The 20,260-nt window shown below is 39.9% G+C and overlaps 1 protein-coding gene across 27 annotated transcripts in view; it reads left to right on the top strand.

Moving 5' to 3' along the window:
* The window catches only part of LOC140486400 (calcium/calmodulin-dependent protein kinase type II subunit delta), a 310,372-nt gene that overhangs the window by 269,350 nt on the left and 20,762 nt on the right, over positions 1-20,260 (top strand). For 12 of the 27 annotated variants that reach the window (XM_072586248.1, XM_072585963.1, XM_072585856.1 and 9 more), the window contains 3 exons: positions 3,402-3,461; positions 4,023-4,067; positions 5,772-5,820. In XM_072586248.1, coding sequence (XP_072442349.1) covers positions 3,402-3,461; positions 4,023-4,067; positions 5,772-5,820 — 154 coding nt within the window. The remainder of the gene's footprint in view (positions 1-3,401; positions 3,462-4,022; positions 4,068-5,771; positions 5,821-20,260) is intronic. The other 15 variants (XM_072587067.1, XM_072586915.1, XM_072586989.1 and 12 more) reach the window with 2 other exon arrangements.

Raw genomic sequence — 20,260 nt, 5'->3', positions numbered from 1 at the left:
CGCGTTATCGAAGGACTTAGCTGTGCGTGACATGAGAAGAATGGATTTAATAGCCAGGTAGTTGCTGCGTCAGGCTATGTGCCATTTTAAAAAGGTCAGCAGAGCATTTTCATTTGTATAATTAAAGATGATAGAAATGCATCAGATGACTAAGTATTCTTGGGAGTCACTTGGCTGTAGAGATTTGCTGACACAGCTAGTGGTGGAACATAAACATTTATGAACAAATGTGAAATGTATTTACAAGTAATTTTTCCCTTTGCCAATTTGGTGCCCTGGGAAGGTCCCTTTTCTTTCCTTCTGTGTCCCAGTGAAAGACCGATGGTGGGGTAAGGAGCTTGCCCTACAACAGGACTCATTGACCTCGAAAATTTGATCAGGCAACATCTGTTGGAATTTGTATCTAGAGGGCCCAGGCATGTTGAGTGTGTCTACTCCAGATGTCTTGACCTCCCATGAGGCTGAGAATGGCAGGCAGAGTGAAGGTGTATCCTAAGAGGAGACTTCTGGCGGGGGGTGGGGGGGTGCTGCACCTGGTTCCTCCTCAGCTCAGTGCCTACTGGCACCACCCTGTCTCCCTGTGAGAAGGGTCATCTGGAGTGGGGTCCAGGTTCCTCAATCCCCCTGTGTTTTGATATTACAGCTGAGTGCCAATGGCTAGAGCGAGGGATTGCAGGTCTGCGCCATATATTCAGCAGATCCTGAGGGTGTTGGACAAAGCTCTCCATGGCAATTGCCAGCCTGTCCATGCCATACACTCACATACCAGGGTATAGTGTTGTGACAACAGCACTGGAACAATCCTGCAACCTTTGGCCCAGTGCCCCGGCCAAAATTGGCTGTTACTCCTGTCTCCTCTTGGCTACTTTTATCAATCTGATTTGTCAATCTGCATTAGATTAAAATTACCTATGATTATTGCTGTCCCACTTTGTAAGCCCTGATTATTCATTCCTGAACACCCTCTCCAGCACTGTTAAGAGGCCTATAAACTACTGCCACAAGTGATTCTCACCTTTTTAAAAATTATTTATTATTCTCACCTAAGCTGATTCTACATTGGGATCTTTAGAACTAAAGTAATCTCCCGCTATTGGAACAATATCATCTTTCATTAACAGAGCTAATCTACTTCCTATTTCTACCTCCTGTCCTTCTGAACTGTCAGGAACCAGTGAGTGTTCAAGTCCTAGCATTGGCAACCTTACAGCCACATCTCTGTAATGGCTCTCACATCAAAATACTTATTTCTAGTTGAGCTGCCAATTTAATAATTTTGTTACAACTACTTGTTTCAACTCTTAGTTATGTATTTTTACAATGTTTACAAACTCTCTTCTTATTGGCTGACTCAAGTCTTTACATTCTGTCTCATCCTGCCATGCTCTGGTTATCATTGTCCCATTTCCATCTTGAGCTCTTGCCTCACACTTTCCCTTTTAATTTGTCACGATTTACTCACATGGTGTCTTGCCCCTATTATTTAGTATAAAATTCTCTCCTCCAATCTAGTTATACAATCCACCAGAACATTGCCCCCAACTTAGTGTAGGTGAAGACTGTCAGAACAGTGTAGATTGTACTTTCAACAGTCCTGCTATCAATGACCAATGAATTGATATGCATTTTTCTTGCACCAATCTTTAAATTTTACACCTTTAACTCCCTAATCTTATTAATCCTTGTCTTATTAATCCTATTAACCTTATTAATTATAGGATTAATGTTCATGGTTCATCTTTGAAAGTCTGCTTTTTAATTTAGACCTCAAAATACTCATACTCCCTAAGCAGAACCTCTTTCCTGCCTGGACCGCGATGACTAGATCCTCCCTCTCAAACTGAAAATTCCTATTTAGCCTTGAGCAAATGTCCTTCTCACATTCCATATCTGTAATGTATTGCAGTTAGAAATGTGTTTTAAACTTGTCAGTTTATAGACTTCTAAAAATTAAGCAATCTATCCTGAATAATTTGCATCCTTGTTAAATTTATACCAAGAATTTTTAAGCTATTTATGCAACTCTAGTTTGGCACATCGTTTTCTTACATCAAATAAAAAAACTCCCAACATAAATGCATTGCTGTCTAACTGATGAAATACCTTATTTTAGTTATCTCCACTAGGTATAGCTTTTGAAATGTAATTTAATCAACAAATTTGATTAGGTAATCATATCTCTGAAACAGACTTTAAATGGTTGCCTCTGGGTTTTTCCCTACATATATGAATTATAAGAGAGGTGCTGATTTTCGAAGTTGCAATTTAAAGACATGTTAGGGACATAAAAATATTAATTTGAATTGTTAAAGTCTTTGTAAAAACAATTTGTTGTATTTGGTGGAAGATCTGTTCTGAAAAATTCAAGAGAAGCCTGTCAATTTTTCTCTTTATTTGGCAATTGAGCAATGCATATTTAAATCTAATGCAAATATTGAAGTGTGCCTCTTTACTGGTCACAAAATTAACTAGACCATGACTTACTTAACCTCAGGCAGTTATCTAAAATCTGCTTTCATATGATGAGTCCACCTTTAGGTTTCTTTGAGTTTCGCAGTTGGCAGCTTTGCATATCTTCCCATGTCTCTCTTTATCCAACATACCTTTTTTTTGAACAAGTGCCAGTACAAATCAATTACTTTACTTCACTGCTGTTCTGTTCTGTACATAAATTCAACTGGCATCTGCTATACTGCGGCCTGGTTGCATTAGAGAGAATTGCTAAGGTGTTACCAGATGCAAATGAGTTGGTGTAGAAAACAATAGAGAATAGAATTGCAATTGCCCACCCCATATGGATTTTTCTGACTTTCTATATATGATGTTGGATGATGAATTTTGCCTTTTCCCTTCAATTCTCCAATGTTAAAATGTAGGTATTTATGCAAATCAGGTTTTGCCCAAAATTTAACTGATATTAACTGGAAAAATTATAAAATTGTCTGTGTTCACTTCTCTGTTCCATGACTTAATGCTAGGTAGCACCAGTGGGTTAAGACAGGATAAGGAATGCAGCTGAAGTCTAATGTAAATATATTTTTTACTGTCCTTCAGTGGTTCAGCTACATCAGAGTTGAATTGGAACCGCATGTGTATATGTGACGTGTTTGGAATATCTGATTATTTTGTATATTTGTGCTGCTGTTACTTGTGTGTGTGATGTCTTACAGACTTGATGTAACATTCTTCCTAATTCTTGTACTCCTTATTCAGCCAAGTCAAATGTGTAACCAAATACATTTTTTCTTATGACTTCATGCAGTCAATGGAAATTAAAGTGTTATCTTAAGAAGAATGCTAACAGCCCACATTAATTTCCAATGGATGTACATACAGTCCAATTATATAGCGGTAGCATTACTTTTGAGGCTTATATTTTTCTATTTTTAACTTGCCTACAGATAAACAACAAAGCCAACGTAGTAACCAGTCCAAAAGAACCCATACCTGCCCCAGCGCTGGTATATCTTGATTCCTGTTTCTATATTAACTTACCATTTGTCTGTTGCTGTTTGAAGTACTGTCTGATTATGAATACATACCTTGATCTGTTATGTGGGAAAATCCAGTGTGATGCAGCATATTTACAGTTGTTTAGTATGTCTTTGAACCTGGCTCTCTCAGTTTGCATGTTATACTGGCAGACTACTGCCTTCCTGCATGTTGCTTTTAGCTCGTCTACTGATGTTAGCTACAGTACAAGAGGAGTAACTGCTTGAGATCTAGTCGCACACATCTTTGACTTCAGGGAGCAAAGAGAAGTGATTCTAGATAATTTAAGAACTTGCATGCTGCTATTTAAAGTGATTAGGTCTTTTCCTGCACGATGTCAAGGCAGGAGTTGCTGGTAGTAGTAAAAAACCCATTCTTGTTTTTGTTTTTTTTAAGGTGTTTATGATTTATTTTTTCCACATCACAGTAGTATCATCGCTCTCGTCTTACTATTCTAGTAATTGGCACTTGCACGTTTTAATGACTGAAGATAATCTTGACCAATGAGAGTTTTCTTTTATCTTGCCCAGGAGCCCCAAACCACTGTAATCCACAATCCTGCTGATGGAAATAAGGTATTCCAAGATCTGCTCATGGGCTTAAGCATCGCAGAGCTTGTAAAGATTTGTTACGTTAGGTATCCAAGCTGTGACGGTTTCAGTTTTGCAACATAAAATATCCTGTGAAGACATTATGGAATATGCAGCTGGTATATTCAACAAATTAGGTTTTGCAAAGTTCTTTGCTTGTCCTTCTTTCTGGCTTGGTTTTCTGTTTTTGGTTTGGGACAGGAATGCATGGCCATTCAGCAAGCTTCTAGTATTCTCTTTATGTTCAACCTCCTTCATCTTAGCAGATCTGTAGATGGGCACAAGCATGCAGTATTGTCACCTTCATCTGTGTTATGTATCTGCATGAGATAAAGAACATGCATAGCTTTTGTGGCTGTTGAAAGATTATGGTCATTTTGCCGCAGGGTTTTTGGGTCCATCTAGTCAATTACAGTGTGAAATGGTTTTATCCACAGAACATGTTGCATTTTAAAATGGCTGCTTGAAAACAATGCCTTGTCATTCTTTTATTCCACAGTCATACAGATAAATCTTGAAATTTTTTTTCCCATTCTTGAGAAGTCATTTAATGGTTATTCACTTGAACTGAGTCACAAAGTAATGAGCTGCTTGCTGAACTGAAGTTGCTTTCTTCCACGGTTAAAATGTTAATGGATTCTGTTGATTGAGAAAACTTGCACTTCAGTTTTGTGGGTACACTTGCTATGAATGTAACTAATATCTAGAGTATCAAGTATAAGAATCATTTGCCTGTGTAATGTTTTGTCATCTATTATTAGTGCCAAACTATAGGAATTTTGAAAGTTTGACAACTAAATATGATTAAATTACATGTTTCAAGCAAATTACAAATGGCTTTGATCACCATTGTGCTACATCTCATTTGACATAAGGTTTTAAAACCTTACTCAGTTTTAAAATAACTACTAAATGCCTGTTAATATTTAATCTGTTAGTACTTCTGAGTTCCATCAGAGCTCCAATATTAAAATTCATGTTTGTAGCTTTCAGACATCAAAAATTTTAAGTTTTCTTTTGTTGGTAATTGCATGTTTCATGGTTGTTGCACACCCTCTGGATGGTTTGTTGTGCAGTAGAGAATGTTAAAGTGCACAGGAAATAATTTAAGTAGTTGTGTATGTTTTCAAAGTAAATGCATGAAGTGTGTGTCAGCTCTCATTTTGTTTCATGGTGCAATCTAGTTAGAAAGTGTCACTGTGCTGTCAGGATGGGGCAGTATCTATTGTAACATTGATTCTCCAAACTGATCCAGATCACTTTTATTTCAGATCCATAAATTGCTTCCATATTTTTATTTTTTTTGTGCTGTGACAGTCGGCAGTATGTTAATAAGCCATGCTATCTTTGAATGAGGTTTCTTAATGATAATTGACTTCAATCACAGAAGAAACTGACCTTAAGTTACCAGATTCATTTTACAGAAAGGATAATGCTTTTGTTTTGGACTGCTTATAGTGGCAGATATCTGTTGAAACTTCTAAATGGGCATAAAACTGTTTTGAATAAGAATCATCTAGTTTTAAGTCCAACTAAGTATTAAATAGTGAAAGGTTACCTACATCTCATGCTTGTTGTATCAATGTTCTTCACTTCAATCTCTGCATTAGGTATGGGTTTATTCTTCAAAGACTGCATGCTGATAAAGTCGCAGTGTCTTCATATAATGGTATCTTATTTTCCTCTTAGGAATCCTCAGAAAGTACCAACACCACCATTGAAGATGAAGATGTGAAAGGTAAGTCAAGTAAAGAAATAGAAATTGTTCTGAGCGAGGAGTTTAAGCTGAGTCTTAAAGCGTTTTATTACCATTGAAGTAGCCATTATTACTTTATTCAGTACCCAAGAGAGAAGTTCCATTCAAATTTACTAACATTGTAAAACTTGATTTGGTACTAAAAATCAATGAAGTGATTTTACAATTAAATAGCAGTTATGTTAATTTGGCCTTGAATATAGTCTAAATAATTAATAAGTCCAGATTGGATTATGTTAGATTTAAAAATAGGGCAGTCAAAAGCATTTTTTTTGGAAGTTCTATCACTTTAGCTCTTTATTATTCAAGGTAACAAAACAATACATTTAGTCCTGCAGATGCGTAGCACTTTTTAAATTTTGCCATAATTGACATACCTGTTGTATCCATTCTGTTTAGTTATAAATTCACTTCTTTTCTGTTCAGATGCCAGTCTTACTTGTTTAAACTCTACACTTCAAAGATGTCGAGCATAATATCAATTAAAAACTTTGCTTTCAAGCTTCTCATGCATTTCATTTGAGAATATTGGAAGCACATTACTCTTAATTCTTGCATTTTAATAAAACAATCTACGTGTTACACTTTCTGCAAAAAATTATTTTAATTGTTGCTTCTGCTTGCGTTCTTCCTGCTTGATGTTTAGTGAGCTGCATAGTTACTGCTTCATTAATTCATTCTCAGGAGAGGAGTGTCGCTAGCAAGGTCAAAATTTGTCGCCCAGGTTGATAAAATTCCTATCTTTTGAGATTCTTACGAAAGTTTATTGGAGTAACAAAATAAGTATTATTTCATTGTTATTTGCACAGTAACCCGCAATTCTACATCTCACACCAGTTTGAGAGCCCCGTCATCAGAATTGCAGCAATTCAATGAAATGCTAATGATCACTTCTCAAGGCAGCCACTAACATGGTGTTGAATCCTTGTCAGTGCCACGCACATCTCGAGAACAATTTATTTAATTCTTAATGCATCCAGCATAATGAAATTATAAAACATCTTGCAGGTCTAATAGCTTACTCTCCCTTTGACATGAATATTGCATAGTAGATTTTCCAAATGGAGTCATCTTAATCCAATCAAAACAAAGTTAATTTGCATCATCACTGTCAATATTGTATTTGTTTATGAAATCTTTTATTAGTGTCAGGAAACCAGATTTCTGCATCACTGTTATTTTAATAGCAACAATAACCTCTTATTTTGATTTGGAGGTGCTGGTTTTGGACAGGGGTATACAAAGTTAAAAAGCACACAATACCAGGTTGTAGTCCAACAGATTTATTTGGAAGCACTAGCTTTTGGAACGCTGCTCCTTCATCAGGTGTTTGTGGAGTATAAGATCGTAGGACACAGAATTTTTTTGCGAAAGTTTACAGTAACATAACTGAAATTGGAAACAGGCCCGTTGGCCCAACAAGTCCACACCAACTGAAGAGTAATACTCCTAGACCCCATTCCCCTACCTTACATTTACCCCTGACTAATGCACTTAACATAATGGGCAATTGAGCATGGCAAATTCACCTGACCTGCAATTCTTTGGATTGTGGGAGGAAACCAGAGCAGCCAGAGGAAGCCCACGCAGACACCGGGAGAATGTGTACACAGATAATCACCTGAGGCGGCAATCGAACCCGGGTCCTTGGCGCTGAGAGGCAGCAGTGCTAACCACTGAGCCACCATGCCATCCTTATTTATATTGAAAAAGATCTGGATTGTTAAAGTCTCTCTCATCTTTTAGAATGGCATATTGGTTTCAGTTCTTTCATATGTAAATCCCACAATTTAAAGTTTCACTGCAGGCAAGGATGCCCTGAGGCATGGTACATTGGTGAGATTGCGCAAAGGCTACAGCAATGAATGGATGGACACTGCACAATAATCAACAGGCAGGAGTGTCCGTCTCAGCTGGAGAACATTTCAGTGGTCCGGGACATTCGACCTGGGACCTTCAGGTGACCATCCTCCAAAGCGGAATTCAGGACAGGTGACAATGCAAAGTGGGCGAGCAGAGGCTGATAGCCAAGTTCGGTATCCATGGGGATGGCCTCAACCAGGACCTTGGGTTCATGTCACACTACAGGCACAACACACACACACACACACACACACACTCCTACATGCGTGTGCAAGCATGCGCACGCTCACATACTCTCCTATGTGCTCTCTCACACACACACACTCCTACATGCGTGTGCAAGCATGCGCACGCTCACATACTCTCCTATGTGCTCTCTCTCACACACACACCCCTCACCCCCCTCTTTAATACCCTTACCCTGCCCCCTGTCCCCTGGCACGTGCACACACACAAGTTTATGGGGTGAATTTGTACTTGCAGAATTACATTTTATTTTGGTCAAAACTGCATGAATCTATGTAAGATTCTGTAAATCCCTTTTTTTAATGATAAGAATCAATGTAAACATTAGAGCAGGAACAGCCTCACACAGGGCAACTCGCACCTTCAATGCATTATCTGGGCCAAAATGGCACCGGTTTTAAAGTGCACTTGAGAAGGTAAGTTTAAGAAAGATTTAAATATGAAAGAACTGAAACCAACATGCCCATTCTAAAAGTTGAGAGACTTTGGCTCAGTGATTAGCACTGCTGCCTCGCAGCGCTAGGGATCTGGGTTCAATTCTAGCCTTGGGCAACTGTCTGTGTGGAGTTTGCACATTCTCCCTGAGTCTGTGTGAGTTTCCTGCAGGTGCTGCAGTTTCCTCCCCAGTCCAAAGATATGCAGGTTAGGTGAATTGGCCATGCTAAATTGCCCATAGTGTTCAGGGATGTGTAGGTTAGGTGCATTAGTCAGGGATAAATATAGAATAATAGGGTAGTGGAATGTTTCTTTGGAGGGTCAGTTTGGACTCTTTGGGCTGAAGGGCCTGTTTCCATACTGTAGGGATTCTGCTTCTGATTAACAAACAATCCGGGTCTTTTTCAATATATAATTTCAGTTACATCACACTGTAAACTTTTGCTATAAAATCTGTGTCCTCCAATCTTATACTGAACAGCCATCAGAAGGAGTAGCACTCTAAAAGCTAATGCTTCCAAATAAACTTGTTTGACTACAACCTGGTGTTGTGTGATGTCCAAAGCTCTGGTGAGGCAATGACCGAGTGGTATTATTGCTGGAGTGTTAATCCAGAGACCCAGATAATATTCTGGGGACCTGGGTGTGCATCCCGCCATAGCAGATGGTGGAATGTGGATTTAGTGAAAAAAGTCTTGAATTACGAGTCTAATGATGACTATTTCATGGAAACCCCTTTCAGTTCACGAATGCCGTTGAGGGAAGGAAACTGCTATCTTTACCTGATCTGGCCCACTGCAGACACAGCGCAATGTGATTAACTCTTAACTGCCCTCTGGGCAATTCGGAATAGGCAGTAAATGCTGGCCCTCATTCTTTGAATCACTTGCTCCATCTTGTTTGGTTGTGAGAATGAGCTGCAGATCAGTCCAACACTGATGGTTCCGCTTCGTCAATCTTTGCATGAAAGTAATTTTGCTTTTATGCTCTAAACCACTTCACTACATATGAACGTGCAGCCCGGGAAGTCAGCATATTGGGTGTTTCAAGTCTGAATCAATGGGTAGAATTTTAAGTTAAATAAACAGGCAAAATGGTGTGTGGAGAGTGTTTGCTAACAAAAACTCACCTTTGAAATGCCCCCATTTTGAGCTTTAACTGATACCAAAAGATGAGCAGGTGATCCCTGCAAGTTGGAGCATGAAATGTGACCATGAACCTTCAAGTCGACATTCTCACTCGTTTTCAATATTAGCTCTGCTCAGCTGAGTTTTCCTCATAGAGGCAGGGATTTAGCAAAGGTAGGAGATGAGTGCTTTCAAATATACATCCTGGATCCAAGCAACAACACCCACTAATCCTCCTCAAAAGACCCTACCTCCAAGAGAAAAAAAATTCCTTCTAATCTTAGTCTGACTTTGATGCCCCTTAATTCTAAGTCCTCTTGATTATCTCCTGCTGACATTTGATCAACTTGGCGCATCTTGTTCCCAAAATTCCAGAGCCTCATTTCCTATCCTTTACAGATTCAATGCAGTTTTGGTCTCCTTTCCTGAGGAAGGATGCTCTTGCTATCGAGAGTGCAGTGAAAGTTTCCCAGGCTGATTCCGGGGATGGTGGAACTGACGTATGAGGAGAGATTGACGAGGTTAGGATTGTTCACGCTGAAGTTCAGATGAGTGAGGGGGGGGAATCTCCTAGAAACTTATAAAATTCTAATGGGACTAGACAGGGTAGATGTAGGGAGAATGTTTCCAATGGTGAGCGCATCCAGAACCAGGGGTCAGTCTGAGAATTCCTTCAGCCAAAGAGTGATGAGCCTTTGGAATTAATTAACACAGGAAGTAGTTGATGCCAAGTCATTGAATGGATTAAAAGATGGCTAGATATAGCACTTGAGGCATATGGGATCAAAGGTTATGGGGAGAAAGCAGGATTAGGCTGTTGAGTTGGACGGTAAGTCATGATTGTGATGAATGGTGGAGCAGACTCGAAGGGCCATCCAAAATAGCCTCCTCCTGCTGTTAGCTTATATGTTTCTAATCTTCCTCCATAGGTCGTCATAAACTGAGAGGGTTCCATTTTAGTTTGGGTACAATGGCTTAACTTAATGTTGAAAATTAGACAACTGATAAATAACTCCAAAACAATGAATTCCTCCTCAGGCAAAATGTATTGGATTTCCAAGAAAGTGGCAGGTTTGAATTTTTGATTTACCTCGGCTGTTAGGGGGTGGGAGGAGAGGGTTAATGAGTCATGAGAACCTGGAGATGGGGATTCCTGTATATTTGTCGAATTTTAATTCCTCAACGTTTGTTTAGATGCAGTTAATCAGATTCTTGCCTGGAAGCCCCTATGTTTTTTCCACTTGAATAGGGAACCAGTTGCTGAACAACACGTTAGGTTTGTGCCTGAGTTGTGGTATTGGAGGTCCTTTCTGTTCTAGGGTTTGACACCTTGGGGTGAGGTCCCAAAGGGCTGACTTGAGGATCAGAGGAGAAGAACAGCACTCTGGGATCTGGAACTGAGTGGAATCAAAATATATAAAGGCCTCATGGTGACTCAATGTCTCTTCAGTAGTAGTGATCGTGATTAGCGGGGGAGGAGTTGAAGAAGGGAGTACCTGATGGGGGTAGGATTTAAACGTGAAAGCAAGGGGAATGACTGAGATATTCACTGAATACTTTGCATCAATCTTTACCAAGAAAGCTGATGCTACACAGGCCATGGTGACAGAGGAAACAATCATTTGAAGGGGTAAAAACTGATGAGGGAGACTTATAGACTCGTATACATCTGAATAGTCTATCCTTCACTATTGATGGCCTATGTAGGTTTTGGGGTTCTCATTTATATTAGAGGCCATATCTATTTTTCTATTATACCCTTGTCCTTTTTGTACTCCTTTTTAGGTCAATTCTGTAGTTCAAACTTACCATGTACCTTCCATGTGTTATAAGCCTAATTTTAACTGTAGCATCTTTAGTTATGCAGGATAGACTGTCTATACTTAAAGTTTACAAGGCACCAGGGACTGCATGAGATACGCTGAGGAAAGACACTGAGGAGCAATCTTGCCATATACCATCTAGTTACTGCATCCATGAGCCCAGATTTTCATTCTGGGGTTACGACTCTGAGGTTGGGAGGATTTCCAAGTCCCAAATGCCACCATGTTACCCTTAGATATGTGAAGTGTCTTTCAGTAGGTGGCCGATCACTGGAAGGTGCACACCGGGAGCGCTTGAGAATGCTGTCCCTCTATTGCTGTTGAGGCAGTCCCACCAGCAGAGCTGGGCATTGTTGATGGTAGGTAAGAGAGAAGGTGCCTCATGATGCCGAATTCGGCTGGAGAGACTGGAGCCAAAGGTTGCTGGGAGAAGCAAAGAAGAAATAATTCAGGCACATTAGAGGTTTATTCCCTCGTAAAGCAAAAGTAGGACAAATGTATTCAGAATCCCTGCTTAGACAAAGAGATAGAACATTAGATATAGAAGATGATGTGTGCCTATGACAGATGTCAGGAAAAAAAACACAATGGAAAACTATGTAGAATGTAAAGGTTTCAGATGGCAGGTTTAAAAAACAAATAAGTGAGGTAAAGAGGGATTAAGGAAAGAGACTAGGCTTTGGGATTCTCATTTATGTTACTTGCTATATAGGCCATCAATAATAAAGGGCTGGTAAAAGGAGGAATAGGACCGAAACAGGATTTACACATGAACATTCCATTTAATTTTGCTGATGAGTCCTTTGTCTGGTAGCCAGTGCAATGCCTTTTCAAAGTCTATGTAAAATAAATGACATAACCATCATTGTTTATATATCCTTAACCACTATCCATGTTTTTCTCCTATACCCTCATCCTGCTTATGCTCCTTTTTAGGTCATTCCTGTACTTCAACTTTATTGTAAATCTTACATGTGTCATACGCCTAATTTTAACTGCAGCATCTTTAGTTATGCAGGAAACCCAGACTTTGGAAGACCAACCTTTCGCCCATCGAGAAATGTCTTTTATATGACCAAATCCATTGTCCAATCTGAAGTCCAGTTGTTCTGTTCATATTTCACTTAGAAGTCGTACTTTCAAAACACTGTCCCACTGAAACATCATCCACTCGTCTGACTTCATTCCCTAGAATCAGTTGCTGCACTGCTCCCTTGGTGTTTGAACTGAAAATTACTGACAACAAAGGTCTCTTGCATATACAGTACTTGAGAAGTTCCTCCCTCTTTTACTGTTTTCACTTTTGCTATCTCAGCTTGTATTAGAATAACAGAAATTAACAATTATCAGTATTTTGTAGTTTTCTCTGCTTCCGGTAATATGATTCTAAATTTGCTTTTCTATCTTCCTCTCACAATTTGATGGTATGTTCCCAGCTCAGTAATAGTTGCCTTTCTTCCTTAATTCTAACTAAATGGATCATGTTTTTGGCGTATCAAACACATCATCATCCCTGTCCAGTGCTACAATTATTTATTTGATCAGTACAACCACTAACCGTTCCCTCTTTCATTTTTCAGTATTGTACCTTCCCTATCTGTTCTGATTAACCTGTAGCCAGAGATATCACATTCCCAATTAGACACATTTTTTGTGGCAGTCCAGAATTAGCATGTTCTGTTATTATAAATATATAACAGCCCTTTGTTGCAACTCATGCCTGCAGCTCACTAACTTTATTTACCATACTACATGCATTTAATCCCTCTCTTAGGCTATTGTGGGTCTATCTACAGCATGGGGACTGTAGCAGCTCAAGAAGGCAGCTCACTACCACCACCTTAAGGGTAACCAGGAATGGACAATAAATGCTGGCCAGCCAGCAACACCCATGTCCCACAAGTAATTTTTTTAAAAAGCATATGCATTGCATGTCAATTTTAAACTGCCTGGCATTTATCTCTTTTTGTCATGCAGTTTCTTTCTGTTTTTCCCCTTTAACGTTTCATCCTGATACCTGTTACTTTGCCAGATTAATAAAGACCCCACAGGCATAAATTAACCTTAGTAACGAATTTCCAATGCCGTGGCACCTGAAGATTACCCTCGTGCATAACTTGTTTTACTCTGCTGTTCCTGCGGGTCCTGAAGAAGAGCTTATGCCCGAAACATCGATTCCCCTGCTCCTTTGATGCTGCCTGACCTGCTGCGCTTTTCCAGCAACACATTTTTCAGCTCTGATCTCCAGCATCTGCAGTCCTCACTTTCTCCCTCTGCTGTTCCTGTACTCACTAGCACATTGCATTGAGAATAATCCAAACATTACAAACTTTAGCCCCACACTAGTCATATAAATGATATGGCTGCAATAGCAGGTCAGAGGATAGGAATTTTGCAGTTAGTAACTCATCTCCCCAAAGCCTTTTGATCAAGCTACTAAGATGGGAGTGTGATAGAATACTGTACACTTACTTGGATGAGTGCAGCTCCAACAGCAAACAAAAAATTTGACACCATCCAGAATAGTGCAGTCCACTTGGTGACACCTCTCCATCATTTTGTTTTCCGTCTCAGTGGCAGCAGTTGTGTACCATGTACAGATGTCACTGCTGCAACTTGCCAAGGTTCCTGTAACAACATCTTCTAAACCCATAACTTACTCTACCAAGAAGGACAAGGGTAATAGGCATATGGGAGCACCACCATCTGCAAATTCTCCTCCCAAGTCCCATACCAACCTGAAGAGGAACTGTTTTGCTATTGCTTCACTCTTCCTGAATCAAAAACCTAGAAATTGCTTCGTAACAGCACTGTGTGTGTACCTACTGCTGATAATGCACTGCAGTGGCTGAAGTAGGTGACTCACTACTGCCATCTCAAGGGCAATTAGGGCAACACATGCAGGCTTTTCCAGCAATGCTCATGTCATAGAGTCATAGAGTCATAGAGATGTACAGCATGGAAACAGACCCTTCGGTCCATGCCGACCAGATATCCCAACCCAATCTAGTCCCACCTGCCAGCACCTGGCCCATATCCCTCCAAACCCTTCCTATTCATATACCCATCCAAATGCCTCTTAAATGTTACAATTGTACCAGCCTCCACCATTTCCTCTGGCAGCTCATTCCATACACGTAGCACCCTCTGCGTGAAAAAGGTGCCTCTTCTGTCTCTTTTATATCTTTCCCCTCTCACCCTAAACCTATGCTCTCCTCGACCCCAGGGAAAACACTTGACTTTGTCTATTTATCCTATCCATGCCCCTCATAATTTTGTAAACCTCTATAAGGTCACCCCTCAGCCTCCGACGCTGCAGGGAAAACAGCCCCAGCCTGTTCAGCCTCTCCCTATAGCTCAGATCCTTCAACCCTGGCAACATCCTTGTAAATCTTTTCTGAACCCTTTCAAGTTTCACAACATCTTTCTGATAGGAAGGAGATCAGAATTGCACGCATTATTTCAACAGTGGCCTAACCAATGTCCTGTACAGCCGCAACATGACCTCCCAACTCCTGTACTCAATAGTCTGACCAATAAAGGAAAGCATACCAAACGTCGCCTTCACTATCCTACCTATCTGCAACTCCACTTTCAAGGAGCTATGAACCTGCACTCCAAGGTCTCTTTGTTCTGCAACACTCCCTAGGGTCTTTCCATTAAGTGTATAAGCCCTGCTAAGATTTACTTTCCCAAAATGCAGCACCTCGCATTTATCTGAATTAAACTCCATCTGCCACTTCTCAGCCCATTGGCCCATCTGGTCCAGATCCTGTTGTAATCTGAGGTAACCCTCTTCGCTATCCACTATACTTCCAATTTTGGTGTCATCTGCAAACTTACTAACTGTACCTCTCATGCTCGCATCCAAATCATTTATGTAAATGACAAAAAGTAGAGGGCCCAGCACCGATCCTTGTGGCACTCCACTGGTCACAGGCCTCCAGTCTGAAAAGCAACCTTCCACCACCACCCTCTGTCTTCTACCTTTGATCAGTTCTGTATCCAAATGGCTAGTTCTTCCTGTATTCCATGAGATCTAATCTTGCTAATCAGTCTCCCATGGGGAACCTTGTCGAATGCCTTACTGAAGTCCATATAGATCACATCTACCGCTCTGCCCTCATCAATCTTCTTTGTTACTTCTTCAAAAAACTCAATCAAGTTTGTGAGACATGATTTCCCACGCACAAAGCCATGTTGACTATCCCGAATCAGTCCTTGCCTTTCCAAATATATGTACGTCCTGTCCCTCAGGATTCCCTCCAACAACTTGCCCACCACCGTCTCATGAAAGAATTCTCACAGTTGAGGTACAGCTCTTTAATTGTGTCCTTAGCTTCTGAAAATCTAATTTTAACTCTTTAAAGGAAAGAAAAAAAGTTTTGTCATCCATTCCAACAAGGACTGATGTTTCTGGTTGTCCCTGCCCTGCCTCATCCCAAAACCCACCCTCGAAATATTCTGTAGCCTCTGTGATATCTTACATCCTGGCACCAGGCAGGTAGCAACACACCTTACAGGACAGACTTTGGCTTTGGCAGCCACTTTGCTGCTTCACTCTGTTCAGTTGTTTCCATGTGCTTGAAATTGTACTCTCCCAAAGTGTGTTAATTGGCACAGTTATTTAGAGTGGAAAGCAGGTTTGAGGGTAGTGCTATTCTGAGTGTCTTTGCACTGTCTGGCTCTTCCTACTCACTGCATGCCCACGACTATCATAAACCCTCTGCAGTTCTGGCATGACTGTCCCCTGCAACGTGCACGTTAGGAAATTCACAGCCTCCCATGTGCCCAGCAGTGACCAGAGCCGCCACTCAAACCTCGAATCACAAACTCAATTCTTGTATTCAAGTAATTGGAAGACCTTCTGTCAAACATGGATGTCTGAAAAAATGTGGGTGTTATTTATTCCCTTGGTCCTGCTAGTGGTAATATGCACCAAGGTGCTTAGATTAGATTAGATTACATTAGATTCCCTACAGCATGGCAACAGGCCCTTCGGCCCAACAAGTCCTCCGAAGAGTACCCCACCCAGACCCATTCTCCTCCTCTCCATATTTACCCCGACTAACGCACCCATTGGCAATTTAGCGTGGCCAATTCACCTGACCCGCACACATAGGTTTAGGGTGAGAGGGGAAAAATATAAGAGAGACCTAAGGGGCAACCTTTTCACGCAGAGGGTGGTACGTGTATGGAGTGAGCTGCCAGAGGAAGTGGTGGAGGCTGGTACAATTGCAACATTTAAAAGCCATTTGGATAGGTATATGAATAGGAAGGGTTTGGAATATGGGCTGGGTGCTGGCAGGTGGGACTAGATTGGATTGGGATATCTGGTCAGCATGGATGGGTTGGACCGAAGGGTCTGTTTCCATGCTGTTCATCTCTATGACTCTCTATGTTTGGATTGTTGATTCTCCAGTTTTAGGCATTGGGCCTAGGAGTTGTCGACAATGGGTCTCTGGTATCTCATCATCCCAGTCTCAGTGAAGGGATGACCCTTTAGAACTGAGATGAGGAGGAATTTCTTCAGCCAGAGGGTAGTGAATCCACGAACTCATTGCTGCAGAGGCCTATGGAGGCCAAGCCATTGAGTGTTTTTAAGTCAGGAATGGATACGTTTTTGATCAGTAAGGGGATCAGTGTTACGAGCAGAAGACAGGAGAATGGGGTTGAGAAACAAATCATCCACAATCAAATTGGTGGAGCAGACTTAATGGGCTGAATGGCCTAATTCTGCTCTTATATCTTATGATCATTTTACTGAATAGCCTACCTGCTCATCTATATCCTTTTATTTTGTATCACCTTACTCATTGTGATTATTATTTGTCCACACCAGATTTTTATTTAAATCTTTCTGATCCCTTTAATTTGTTAACTTCTATTCGGATTTAATTTTATCCCCTTTAAATCTAACTATTTATTATTATGTACTTACTGTCTAAATCTGTTTAAATTACTTATCACCCTCTTCACCCTCTGTGCTAAATTCCTAATGGCCATTTCTTTAAGCAGATACTCCCAGATCTGTATACCATAAACATTTTGAAATAATATCTTCCAGTATTTTTTATATTTGTTTGACCCTGTTAAAAATTAAACTTTAATCATGTTCTCAACTTGTGGTTTCCCTTTTGAGTGACTTCCCAACAAGTCACTCTGTTGAAATGTTAGCATAATTGTGGCCATAAACGATTATGGGTAATTTATCTTATGTAAAATTACCCACCTTGTTGTTTAATTTTCTATCATTTTCTGCCAAGATACTCCATGGCTCAGCTGTTCAACAATAGCAATGCCTTAGAAATGTAAGTAAAAGCCCAGGGCTCAATCAGCTTTCAATAAAGAGGAAAGGAGTTGCTTTTTAAAACAAAACTTCAAGAACATATTACATTGAAACAGGATGGACAACACTTTGGTGTGGTATTAGTATGCTGTTGAATCTCCTTTGTGATATTCTCATTCGAGTTGGATCATCTGGAGATATTATCAAGCAGTCTTGGCATTTTCCTTACCAATGGAGAGGGGTGACGCTTGAGACCTTAAATGAAGCAGCATGTTTATTCTCTCTTATAAATTTGTGTGCAGCAGGTGAAACCTGATTAACATCAACATTTTTTACTTTATAATTTTAAAACACATGAATACTAAATTATTTCAATGAATTTGAATGCCAGACATTAGAGCTTTCCCATTTTATGAAAAGCCTTAAATAATGCAGGTAACTGTCAGGCTTATTACAATTTTCATAACTGAGCAATTTAATGAAATGGTTAGTATATGCCATGCAGTTTTTCAGCTTCAGGGAGTTGTCATTCAACCTTTAATATTTGAATTCAACATTTTATTATTTGAATTCAACCTTTGCTGCCACCAAACTGATGAAAGGATATCATTGCAGTGCTATTAATTGGGTGACTTCACTGACTTGCTAGGTTTACTGTAATTTGAACTTTCCTTTGGGAGCTGATATCTATGTTCCAGTCCAAAATTAGCATCTCCTGTGGTCTCATAAAAAGAGCTCAGCTGTGGCTATTTTTATACCAAGTACTGATTCTGTCATTAAATTGTCTTGGAAATTTAGTACAGTCTTGGGTTTATGCAGAAATGAGTGAAAGGACATTTTTTTCTGCAAAAGTCTAAGTACTGTTTAGTCTAATTTTTAAGTCAACATAAACCTCAGTAAACTTTGACACGGGCAGGGGCTCATTGATTGCACTCTCATCTCTTGAGTAGATTCTTGTGGGTTTAAATATTACCTCAGAGACTCGAACTCCCAGCCTGAGTTGAAAGTTAGTCCTGCACTGACAGAGAAAGGTCTTCTAGATGTGATGATAAAGTGCGACTCACTTAGCTGCCCTCTTAAGTGAATACAGAGGATCACATGATACTATCTATGAAAAAGAGGAAATGAGCTATACCCAGCGTTATGGCAGATATTTAACCCTGAGCCAGCACTCCCAAAAAAAATACAATCTGATTATAATCACATCGCTGTATGTACTCCCTTGCTGTGTCCAGCTTGATTGCAACATTTTCTACATCAGTGACCCACATTCAATTTCATTTAATTCACTGTAAAGTGCTTTGGAATGTCTTGAAAATAATAGAAAGCATTATTTAAGTACAAGTCTTTCTTTGTATGGAGGAGGACAGTAGAGCATTCTATTCTGGCATCTGAACAGGAAGTATAACTTGTGCTTAAAAAGCAATGTTACCATTTTTAAATGAATTGATTTTATGATTTTTTTTGCTTTGTTCCATAATTTCATTGTTTGGCCTTTTCTCCTTTTTCAATCTTTGCATGCCCAAGTACAGCCTGCGTAAAGGAGTGTAACACAGGGAGGTTGTATTTCATTCACTCATCCTATTCTTCCTCGTTCTCTACATCATCCTGCTGGTCTCCATCCTCGTTATGTCCCAGCAGTAATTCCTGCTGTCACTGTATCCTGAAGATTCTGGTCACACTCTACCTTTTCACTTTTGTTTGCTCATATGTTGTGTTTCTTTCCATAAACTCAGTGACACAGTGCTCAGAAAATGCAAATATTAATCAAAATGTGCACTCAATGAGTCATCCGTGTGAGTCAGAGCCCTCACAGGCCACACCTCCTCCTGGTCAGTGTAAGTCAACAAAATACCAGTCCATATGGTCCGAGAGATGACTGATTTGGGGCACTAGACAAGATTAAAGACCAGTAACATTTTACAAAGACAAGAAAGAGCTGGAAAACTCGGCAAGTCTGGTAGCATCTGTGGGATAGGAAAAATTAACGTTTTAAATCTAATATGTCTTTGGAATTCCAGAACAGCATCATGCTTGATTTGATTTATTGTTGTCTCGTGTACCTAAGTACAGTGAAAAGCTTTGTTTGGTCTTGAATTGGTGTATTTGTTTCTCTCTATTTCGCAGATGCTGCCAAACCTGCTGAGTTTCTCCAGCATGCTCTATTTATAGTTCAGATCTCCAGTATTTAGTGTTTTGCTTTTGATTTACAAAGCATTGATGTTACTTTGGCCATCATAACAACAATGCACGAGGTGTCGTTTCAGCTTTCAACTCCTGTGTTTGCATTTACTTTAGTGATAATATGCTTTCGTACAGTTGTCTTCAAAAGTAGTGCTTTATTGGACTTGTTTGAAGTTTTTAAGCTCACTACCGAAGATTCAGTCGTTTGGTCCAAGAATATTTTTTCATTGTTATCTCCTCAGGAAAATTTATAGAGGGAAGAGGTTTTCTGCATTACCTTCTCTAATTATATTCATCCAGTTAGTCTACTCACCAGTTAAATTCATCTGCCAGAAATATAACTTTGGTCCCTTTATCTCCTCACACCCTGATCCTTTTACCTTAGATATAATTCTAGGGCATCATGAATGCCTTTCTCTAAAGCCATTATACCCTTCCTAATTCTACACATTGCT

This window comes from Chiloscyllium punctatum, chromosome 1, assembly GCF_047496795.1.
Source record: "Chiloscyllium punctatum isolate Juve2018m chromosome 1, sChiPun1.3, whole genome shotgun sequence".
Taxonomy (NCBI): Eukaryota; Metazoa; Chordata; class Chondrichthyes; order Orectolobiformes; family Hemiscylliidae; genus Chiloscyllium; species Chiloscyllium punctatum.
This window is presented reverse-complemented; position numbering and strand designations above follow the sequence as displayed.